At 39.4% G+C, this 12,146-nt stretch overlaps 1 protein-coding gene across 1 annotated transcript in view; it reads left to right on the forward strand.

The window, feature by feature from the left end:
- LOC133532734 (uncharacterized) overlaps positions 1-12,146 on the forward strand; it is a 72,370-nt gene that overhangs the window by 24,614 nt on the left and 35,610 nt on the right. Inside the window, exon 2 of the mRNA XM_061871515.1 lies at positions 9,939-10,537. Within this exon, the coding sequence (XP_061727499.1) occupies positions 9,962-10,537 (576 nt within the window). The 5' untranslated portion in view covers positions 9,939-9,961. The remainder of the gene's footprint in view (positions 1-9,938; positions 10,538-12,146) is intronic.

A 12,146-nucleotide genomic window follows, 5' to 3' on the forward strand; every position in this document is an offset into this window, starting at 1 on the left:
TAGATGTGTCCTGCCCACCATGACATGCGCTGCCGAGACATGGATGCTCACTAAGCAGGCTGTGCATAAAATACGAATAACACAGAGAGCCATGGAGCGCGCCCGCCATGCTAGGCATTAAACTTCAAGACCGAGTGAGGTATGTCGAGATCCGACGCAGCACCAAGGTGAGGTCATTACCAAGCTGAAATGGAATTGGGCGGGACATGGTGCCAGGCATAGTGGCAGCATGGCAGGTGGACCAAAATGTTTAGGGATTCGGATGAAAGAAGCGCCTGGCGTCCGTTGGCAAGTTGGGCGGACGACATTCAAAAAATCGCGGGACACTTCTGGACGAGACTAGCCCAGGAGCGGGATATGTGGCGTACATGGAGAGAGGCCTGTGCTCAGCAGTGGGCGGCTGGAGGCTAAAATGATGATGAATGATAGGTTAATACGGGTAATTTGCGGGATAAGAGTGTCTGGCCTTCAAATTGGGGCCTGTGTGGCACTTCTATCGGCCGACTGTAGCCGGCTAACTAAAACGGCATTAAATGAAAACTAGGTTCGTATAGTAAAACAATATAATAGTAAAAATATATTCAATAAACTAATATTCGTCAGTATGCGAGTCTAAACCAATAAAATATCGTCACTGGCCTTAACGTTCTTGAATTCCAATCTTCGTCGAGCTGAACAATGAATTCCGGCAGCGGCGGCTCACCAGGCGCAAGCAGATTTAAACTTCAGCAGCGAATATCAAGAAAATAAGTAGCTTCAATCATGCCTTCAATTATAAACCATAAGAAAGGGCTACGTTGGAGGCAACCCATTAAGTACTAAGTAATTTTCAACAATAGTACAGCATTTCAGTTTGAATAATATTAAATAAATGTAATTTGAGTTGTGCGATTCGCCTTCAAATTGTCCAGAAAATTCACCTTAAAAAACAAAAGACCAGCGAAAACGGCATGTTTTTATACTACGTCGGTGACAAACAAGCATACGGCCCGCCTGATGGTAAGCAGTCTCCGTAGCCTATGTTAGCCTGCAAGTCCAGAGGAGTTACATGCGCGTTGCCGACCCTAACACCTCCACCACCTCGTTGGGCATGTTTTTTAGGGTTCCGTACCCAAAGGGTAAAACGGGACCCTATTACTAAGACTCCGCTGTCCGTCCGTCCGTCTATCTGTCACCAGACTGACATCTCATGAACCTTGATAGCTAGACAGTTGAAATTTTCACAGATGATGTATTTCTGTTGCCGCTATAACAACAAATATTAAAAAGTACGGAACCCTCGGTGGGCGAGCCCGACTCGCACTTGCCCGGTTTTTTATTACCGGCCAGTGCGCGCGGTGACTGCACCATGCAGGTTTGCCGTGTTACACCATCTTACAAGAAAAACCTGCATTTTGAATCAATTATAAATATTTAAATTTGAATCAAAGATAACTTTTTTTTTAAATTTATTTAAGGTCGCTTTTTAACAACAAAGGTCATTAGCGACCACAAGAGAATTACAATTTTTTATATATATCGATTAATTTTATAAACCTGAGTATATGTAAATATCCACTATTTAAACAATCACTTAAGGTGTTAGGCAACTTACAGATGTCTTTTTCTTTCTTATATGCTAAACACTCAACTAAAATATGGCTCACAGTCAACTCCAAACCGCATTTATCACATTTATTTTTTTCTTCCTTAGTGATAAGATAGCAATGGGTCAAGTTTGTGTGTCCTTTTCTTAACCTAGTAATCGCGATCTGATCTCTTCTACAACTTGTGTAAAAGTTGACTAATGATTTGGTCAGAGTCAGGATCCTTATCATGCGACAAGAATTTTCTGTTTTTCGATGATAACTTATTATATCCAACTACAAGATTGGCGTCGTTCCACAGTGAGACGGGAAGTTGATTTTGGAAATGCCCACAATTTAATTTGTTAGCACAACACAACTAATGTATGATCCATCTTTGAATTTCGAGGACATCATTGAATGCAGGTTTCCTCACGACGTTTTCCTTCCGACAACTGGTTTAGGTCATTGTTCCTGCAATGCGACTTGAAAACGTCTAAGTCTAAGTCAAAAAGTATAAGTATAAGTAGTAAACTCACAGAGAGACAAAATTTTCCGGTCTTAAATCTTGACAATAATGTACATAAAACATTTTTTTTTATTTTTTTATTTACCTAAATAGATGCCTCAACCTCACTGTCCAAGGCCCTAGATCACGCGGCCGCGGTAGGCCTAAGAAGCGCTGGCTGGAGGTCGTGAGAGCGGACATGGTGGAGAGCAATCTCACGTCTGAGGATGCCGAAGATCGGGCAAAGTGGAGAAGATTAAGTAGGAGAGCGGACCCTGGCGCTAGGCCGGGAAAACGCTAGGTTGAAGAAGATTTACCAAAAAAAAAATACAATATTTTAAGTACCTTAATCTAATTTTTCGCCAAACTGTGAAAACAAACTGTGCCAGTTGTTGGTTTGTTGGATTTACAATAGCCTGTGCTTGTTACTACACTGGGATGCTACCTGCGTGGACACAAGGCTCTGAAACCGGTTAAACTTTGCTTGCCGCATAACCTTTTAATTTCGGTTTCGCCGGAATAACCGTTATTTTAAAACCGATTTTTATGAGAACAGTTCTTGTCAAATTAACCGGTTTAGAACAATAAAAACCGGTTTCCTCCTATGTCGGTGTCTTTATTTACGATGGGACACCACCAGACTGGCCGGCTGTTTCGTCGCTCTTCGAATAAATCGTTTTTTAGTAAAAATACAATAAATAAAACAAAGTAAATAAAAAATGTAATAAAGAAAAAATAAAGTAAAAAAATGTAATAAATGTAAATGTAATGTGTGTAATAAAGTTCATAAAACGTTCGCGTTCTTATAAAAGTTCGGAGGAAAACCGATATAAACCGGTTTTTACCGGTATTTTATAAACCGGTCCCGAGCCTTGGTGGACACACTGGCACCGTCCCACCTCCAACGGACTTAATGTAAAAGCGGGCGGAGCGGCGGATAGTGCCGAAATTTCGAAACGTAATAAATATAAGAGCCTCGGTAGAGTACCATTTGGTATTAAAAGTCTAAGTCCAAGTTTTTTTACAGAAATCGCGAAGCGTCTGGTTGACGTAACTGGTGAGCGAAGAGCTAGCGGCTTCCTCGCACAACGTATCCGCATTGCGATACAACGAGGAAATGCCGCCAGCATCCTTGGTACAATGCGTCAAGGGCCTATTTTAGATTTAAGCTATTTATAGTGACACCACTGTATATATACATTATGTATACTGTTACACTGAAGTAAAACATAAAGTTAAATTTGATAAAAAACAACATAGCATATAACTATAGAAAATGAACTTGCCTAGGTCGCCCTTGACTGCGGTCGTCGTTCGGCCGATCGATATGTTTACGACCTTCACTTGATCGCTTCTATCATTTGTCGCGCGCCATGTCATGTCACGTTTTACCGCCATAATAACGAAGAATGTATCCTTCTAAGACCATATCCAGGTAATTAAGTAGTACTACTTCTATGTAATTTAAACCATATTTAATGGGTACAGAATTCCTTTTGTATCCACCTAACAAAAACTGCCAAATTGGGTACTTGAGAGTTACACATGTTGAATATTATAACAAAATTTAGTTAAATGGATAGAAAATGAGCCATCCATTATAAAAAAGTGGAATTTAAAAAATTATATTGAGATTATAAAAAAATACAAGGAGATTATAAAATATATATATATTTTTTGTTTTTCAAAAATAGAAAAGAAAATGTCACCATTCGATTCCTCACATTTTATTGAAAAATAAATTGTATCACAACTATACACATAAACGCAATATTTCAGGGTCAAAATGGCAATTTTCTTGATCTTCCATACATTTAGGACAGACATATGATGTGACGTCACATCACCTTATCATTTTGTTAGAGGCGTTTCAATCGTCGAGTGCGAGCGTCAGACTTTAACTCTCATTTCTGATCTTTGTGTTGCTTACATTCCATGAGTACTATATAGACATTTGATCCTCAAGAAAATCAAGATCGTTTGACATTATTTACAAAAAACAGTCGAGTAGCTAATTCGGGACCCACCGTTTTAAATAGAGGCATGAAATATTATTCGCGACCCATAGTTTGGGAAAATATGCCTTAGTTAAAGTTAAAGGCGTGTCATTACAATACAGTTTTTCCTTATAAACCAGCTGTATAAATACTAATTTAAATTGCTTGAGTATAAAGGTTTTTTAATATTTAATCTAGAAACATACAAACAAGAAAAATAACCGTCACTGAAGCATATTACGCTTATTCGTGCTGTACGTGGTTTTAAAGTGAATTGCTAGTGCCTATCTCATTTAAACCGCATCCACACTAGACGTGTGCGCGGCGCCGGCGCGCTGCCGCCGGGCTTTTTTTGCTACGCCGCCGCCGCCGATAAATGACCGGCGTGAAATCGGCGTGACCTTGAGTGTTGTTAATTAGCTATTCCAAGTTGGTATTTGGATTACAATATGGATTTTTTGTATTATATATGTTACAGTCTTCAAATATACATCAATTGTTAATTCAATGCAACAGAATAGCCAGTTGCACAAACTATTTTACACACCGATTAAAGCAACTGAGTAATCCTCAGTATTCAGCGTCAAGAAAGATGAGAGAGCGATATATGAACATGAAGTAGGATTTTTGCCTTTTAATTATGAATTCACATTGCCTCACATACGAAGGCAGCATGCTCCGTCATGGAAAGAATTAACTAAGCAACAAAAACCATGGGCCCTCAAGGTGGAACAGAAAAGGAAAACTAACTGCCTAATGTTGCGTCCATCATCCTTGCTTATTTGCTTGCGTCTTAAACTGTAGTGGAGTCCAGCACAAATCTGTGAACATTGATGGGCGAAAACTCTCGAAACCCTTAGGTTCCCAAAAAAGTCGTGAGTAAAAATATCGAGATATAGAAGAGAGACAGAGATTAACTGTCAATCTGGCGCACCGCGCAAATGCTTGCCCTGCGGAAATGTGCAAGCTGTAAATGGGTGAGGTAACATTTTCTTGTCACTCGATGGTTACCCAGGTTACAGTCACCTGGGTCACTGGGCTTTCAATAAACCAAACATTTTTGAAGTAGATACGCCCTTTCCATAATGGGAATGATAATATGACTTAGTACACAAGTTCTTCTAAGACACTGTGCCTGCCTGACGAGAATAACAACAAGAAATACATCGAAATGGCGGCTCTTCTGAAGAAAACTGAAGATGAAAGTTCTAGAGAGGTTTTAAAATCAACTGGCACTTTTGAGATGTGGTATTAACGAAGACGAAGACCTTTCTCAGAGAGCTCAATATCGCCACTGAGCTCTTCACAACATGCCTTGGGTGAACCCTTAGATTTTTTCGGACATATTATGCGGTTTCCAACGCATGATGTGAAGAAACACATGAATTTAGGTCGAATGAATGGCAAACTTGCTCGAGTTGGAGCATGTGTGAGATGGTCGAACGCTATGAAGAGGTCGGCTTGCGGCAGTCTGCACCGTGCATTCCATACGGCTTATGACCGCACGAAATGGAGACAAATAACATGTAGTCGCGATCCTCAGCAATGAGAAAACGAGAAAGAACTACGTACGACAAGAAAACCATTAAAAGAAAGCAAATCCACTGTGACTACTGTGAGTGATGAAGAAAATCTATCTATAGTCATTCGATTTGAAGCTGGCCCCGAGCGGCTAATCTTTTGTCAATCGTAACTAAAACCGCGCGTGCCACTACCTGCAAAATAAAAAGGGTCGTATAATTCTAATTGGCACCTGAGCGCGGGCTGGTCCAATGCTCAAAAAACCACTGTAGATGTAGGCGCGGTCTCCCATAACGCGCCCTTGTTCCGCATATCGAAGACACATTTTAGACTGGTTCGGTAGCGTTCGACTTGCCGGCACTCAGTAAAGGGACCATACAATGAATAGAAAATAAATTATTTTTCCGTTTGTTCATTTTGAATCTTATTTCAAGTAAGGTGAGGAAGGTTGCCAGAGCTCAACGAGGGGGGGCGGGTTTAGGGTCGGCAACGCGCATGTAACTCCTCTGGAGTTGCAGGCGTACATAGGCTACGGAGACTGCTTACCATCAGGCGAGCCGTATGCTTGTTTGCCACCGACATAATATAAAAAAAAAAATTACCATAGGAGCTGTAATTCAATTACCGGTTAAAGTGACCGGAACCTTTTTTTGCAGGTAGTGGCACGCGCGGTTTTAGTTAACAATAGATAAAGGATTAGCCGCTCGGGGCCAGCTACAAATCTAACGACTATAACAAATTTCAAGGATACTTGGAGTTCTGTTTTGTTAAAGTACGTTATTTTTAATACGATAAGCCATGGAAATCATGAGAAAATGGAGAGTTACAGATTGAATCGAAACTCATTGGGACCAGGTAACCAGACTTGCATTAAGGCAAGCCAGTTACTAAGGAATTATCCTATATTAATTTACAAATCCTGTTTTACTCACAGCCTATTCAAAACTATACCTAGTTCACTGACCAGCATTCTTAGATTGATCATATCCTCAAGAAAAACAACAAATCAATGATTTTTTTTAAGAAACCTGAAAGTCAAGGTCACGCCGAAAACACGCCGCCGCCGATTATTTTTTAATCGGCGGACACGTCTACTGTGATCTTGCCTCCAATTCTAAACAGGAAAGACAAATGCGAATATTCTAAGCCTGATATTGATGATATAATCGCTACTTTTAGGTATGTGTCTGTATTCGATAAGGCAAGCTATCTTCCGTATTATGAGAAGCCTATACAAACAGCAAGTGATCAAGTGATATGTTGACCTTGGGTTAATATTAAACATGGCCAGTGGGGGGAAAACTGCAGCGTTCCGGCGTTGTCGGCTCAGCGTTGCTACGAGGAATTATTAGGGTAGGCAAAACTTGACTTTCCTTTGCGTGCACAACCACAGATAAGATAATTACTGGAATTTTGACAACCTTAATAAAGGGACAACATAATTCGTCCCTGATTCGCTGTCAGATTTCGGTTTTGCAGGAAGTTTCCTTTCTGTACGGTAGTACTATTAGTGAGTATTATATTCTTTGATAATATGTATAAATATCAAATATTTAATTTAACATACACAATTAATAGCTATATTATCAAAAAACTAAGCCTGTACTATTATTGAAATTAAAAAAACTAAGCCTGTACTGTAGTACTATAATTTATTCTGTGCCATGGCGAATGGATGCAGTTCAAGGTAGCATTCAGGAATAAATTATACTAGGGTCACCACGCACAGTAAAGGAAGCAGTCAAGAGAATTTGAAAGCTTTTTTAGGTTTCGTAAAGGAGCTGGAATTGTTTGTTTTCCGGACAACATGACAATATGGAGTTAGCAATGTGCGAGTTGCCGAATTTCTGGAAACTTTCATCAGAAAATTTTCATGCAAGTTTCGACTTAGAAAGTTCCCGTTCAGGGGCTCATCTCTCGCACGGTATTAGACTAATATTATTAGTCCACGAACTGTCAAGTCGTATGGGTTACCATGGCAACACACTAATAATATCTATTAGACTAATGAGTTCGAGAAATGGACCCCAGATTAGGGTTTCTTAACTGTTGACGACTGTTTCATTTAACATGTACTTACATTATATTGGCGTCTGTTTCAATTGTCATAGAAATATAAACTAACTGTAAGAAGGTTTGTCAATACGTACTGAAAAAATACCGATAACATTTCATGAGAACTTTGCTATTTTTGAAATTTCTCTTTGGCACATTGCTATATGCAGTATGAAATTGTTTCTTAAAACACATCATCTCTGATTTGAGAACAGTTATCATTTCCTGTTATATTTCTTCGCAGTAATCCGGCTGATACGATTGATAAATAGCTGTAATCTCTTATCTGTGCATACTAGCTGGAAAATAAACAATAGAAAGTAATACTTAATCTACCACTTATTGCACTTATCTTATAGGCCGTTCGTATAGAAGTTGCTCGGTAATTTTCTAATAGAAGTTGAGTTTTTGGACTAAAAGCGGCAACGAAATTCTGCCACGAGTTGCTAAAGCTCGTATACATTTCGATATGCCAATCGATACTATCATACTGCAATGGCGTGTGGGGTGGCTCCACTAGCTCTGCACTAGGCACTGCCTCTCGAAAGGGCCCAAATGTTTGTGCTCAAGGTCATGCTTGGGAAGCGCCGGTGGTTCCTGACGGTCACCCACGTGACAGGCATAGCCTAGTGTGGCGCCGTAGGATATTTTTAAATGTTAACAAGGTTTTTTCTTTTAAATTAACAATTCTTATTCTTAAAAACTAGTTTGTACTAGCGAACCGCCCCGGCTTTGCACGGTCAGTGTCATATTTTAACCAAATTACATAAAACCTTAATAAATACCCCTAAACCTACCTCAAGAATCACTATATTCTATAGGTGAAAACCGCATGAAAATCCGTTCCGTACTTTTCGAGTTTATCGCGAACATACAGACAGACAGGCGCGGCACTTACTTGTCGAAGTCCGAACATATGCATAATAATATGAGAATGAGCAAATAAAATAAGAGAAGAATGACATAGACAAACGATCATTGTGTACAAAAATGTGTAATGCTATCTACAGTGTTGACCCTGTGATTGAAGCTAGACTATGACAATTTCGAGCTTCGAGTCGACAATTGGCGAGAGGTCGCACAGGACCGAGAAAAGTGGCGCTGTCTTGTGTCGGAGGCCAAGTCTCATTTTGGGTCGCTGAGCCAACGGAGTAGTAGTAGTAGTAGTAGTATGACAATTTGTCGAGTGAGACGGCTTCCTACACAGTTAGTCATATATACAGACGTATTCGTCCGTAAATTCGCAATAAACATGCCATCGCCCGAGCTTGGCAGCGTGCCGGTTGCTTGTTTACTAACAACGACCTACAGTCACACCGATGGCTTCTTCTGGTGCCATATCTATCGGATGTCGGCGATCATCATACGAAAGTTTTCTCTACTCTTTGCCGTTCTAGAAAGATCCGCGTCCGATCCAATCCCTAATATTTTTACTTCATGTTGTTCTAGGTCCTTTACCTCCGTTACTTTCTAATATGGCTAATTGCTATTTGAACTTGTAATAGAAATATCTATAGGACGATGACAGTAGTACAAATACTAATATGCCATCGAACTTTCCGTTTCTAAAAAAATCCCATTTTAGTTATTTCTTGTTATACTCGTATTTTAATGAAACGCTGTGTGGTATATACCTTGGTATGCCATTTGTGTTTTTCCCAAATAAAGTGATGCAAAAGTTGTGATAGGGTAAATTTCACCCATTTTGCGAGATACGTTGTCATCACTACTGTTGCACACGATTCGAACAAGAAGCCTAGCAGATACGCCAAACCCTTTGATGGGAAGAGATTTTTTGCGCCAAAGTTTTCGTCTATACATTTTTAATTCGGATCGATGTGACTCGAGAAATTGGTTACGCAACGGTGTGATACACACTCATTCTGATTTATTAACATAGTGGGTGGCGAAGTGCTGATGTGATACCGGGAAATTCTTGAAATAGAGCGTTTCCGACGATATCAGGTTAATTGTTACAGTATTTGTTGAAATTTACTTTTTATTAAATGGTGTATCTGTGAAGAGATAATTGAAGGGGACTTAATAGCTCTGTTGAAATGTTTTTAGTTTGTGCTATTTTTAAATTCAAATTATTCACGTCGACTCTAATAAAATGCTTTTTATTTCTCTCTCGTTTTTTGTTATTTAGGTTTTTAGCATTTTATACAGGTACATTAGACATACACCTGTTGGAATTTGAGATAGAAAATGAATTCTAAGCATTATCAGTGTGCTTTGTGCAATGTATAAAATAAGTATACTCGTATTTCAAGTCTTTTTTCTTTGTTTCAGAATGACATTAAGCTAAAATCAAGATGGGCACAGCTACAATGTTACACACAACTCCGATGGAGAAGGAGAAGAAGCCCAACTTGTTCAAACTCGTCCGAACACTCTTTCAAAAGAAAACCCAAAAACATGAAGAGAAACAGGAAGAGAAAAGAGAACCAAAACCAAAGACAACGCTCAAAGTCACCCCAGTCGCAACTCTGCTAGAAGAGTTTCAGAAAATATCTATAAAAGAAAAAGAAAACATCAACGAAGAAGATAAAAACGAATTGAACAAATTTACATACACACGAGACAGAAAAGATAGCGAAGATGACAATAAAGAATTCGAAAGAATCGAACCCCGTAACGATAGAGTCGGTTCACATTCCTCACAAGACAGTGGCTATTCTGAACAGGGTGATCAAAATGCAAAAGAAAACGACCAAGATGAAAAAGAAACGGATGAAAAAGACAGTGACGATGTGGTTAAGAAGATGGAAGCCTTGAAGATTGGGAAGAAGAAGCTGCAGACGGTGTTCTTGCCAAGAGCGCCGATAAAGACGAACAGGGAGGTGCCTGTCATGCATCCTTATAGCAGGGACGTGGAGAAATACAAAGAGGTATGTTGAAATTATTTAAATTCTTCGGACCAAGCTAACTGAAGACTTTGGGGTAACAGTGTGTTGAGTGCTACTATGACATCAAATTCCTGTGAAAATATGTCATTTTTGCACATATACACTTTGTCACGTACATGGTGTTGTAGAATAACAGTTTTGAATGATTCACGGTTAGTTTCACTAGACTTGAATCTACTGGGATATAAACCGTGATTACCTTTTATATTATTTTTGAGCTCCCGATATTTCGACGCAGTTACATTCAGTTACACAACTATTTATGTAAACTCCCCTATTCGCAAACTCCCAGCCGATTCCGCTCAGCAGTGATATTGACGACCGGTTTGGCCTAGTGGGTAGTGACCCTGCCTACGAAGCTGATGGTCCCGGGTTCAAATCCTGGTAAGGGCATTTATTCGTGTGATGAGCATGGATATTTGTTCCTGAGTCATGGGTGTTTTCTATGTATTTAAGTATTTATAAGTATTTATTTATATCGTTGTCTAAGTACCCTCAACACAAGCCTTATTGAGCTTACTGTGGGACTTAGTCAATTTGTGTAATAATGTCCAATAATATAAAAAAAAAGTTATGGTTGTAGAAGTAACTTGGCACGGTTAATGAGATGCTGATAAAGCGGCATCTCCTGGGAATTTGCGAATAGGCGAATAGCCATAGCTAGGGGAATGAGATTTTTGTACAATGACCCTTTTATCGTATGTCAGTCTGCTGTCGTGGCCGTTACTGTCAAGTATTTTAAGTGCAAGAGTGACGATATAGGGAGCGTGCAGGAGGCAGCACAGGAGCTGTTAGATTTATGGCGCGAAGCGTAAATGTGATGTTTATTGTTCCGATGTAGCCCACAAGATGGCAGAACCTACTATGCACAAGAAAACACTTGACGTGTAAATGTGCCTGTTTATGGTTCCGATTCAGACCACAAGATGGCAGACCCTCTAACGCGCACGGTCCCTATAACCGCAACGTCCGCAAGCATAATACCCAAATTTCGAGTACTACAGTGTTTTTAATCATTAGTACTGAAAAGTGAGTAGAATAGAATAGATTTTATTTGTATTAATTGTATATCGTCATATTACCTAAAACTACTTTTTACCTACGACGGAACGGAGACGGTATATGCGTTTGGGGTGAGAGGATGTTTGTGCAAACCATTTTTCTCAAAAACTTCTAGTCCGATTTTGATGCGGTTTTCAGTGATGGGTTCGGGTTTCATTGATGGGCTCGGGTTTGTTCGGGTGCATGCTCTTAGATAGGTGTTACGGTGACAACTCACCAGGGGGCGCTGCAGTAAACATTTATTTGTGCAAAATCACAACTATGAGTCCGATTTTGATGCGGTTTAATAATAAATTTCTATGCAAGTCAATACATGTCTATGTACTCGTAAGTTAATTGGATTATATATATATAAAGTATACTGAACACAAATTAATTTAAACATATTTTCATTAAATTGAATTATAAAGATTAAAATATCATATCCTCGTAAGGCCCAAGGTCCTACCTATAGGACTTATTCAGTTCGATTAAATTTAAATCATATTCAATTAGGACAGAGTTGCATTTGTTTTGTTTCGTGCAATTT

Source organism: Cydia pomonella, chromosome 27 (genome assembly GCF_033807575.1).
Source record: "Cydia pomonella isolate Wapato2018A chromosome 27, ilCydPomo1, whole genome shotgun sequence".
Lineage (NCBI taxonomy): Eukaryota > Metazoa > Arthropoda > Insecta > Lepidoptera > Tortricidae > Cydia > Cydia pomonella.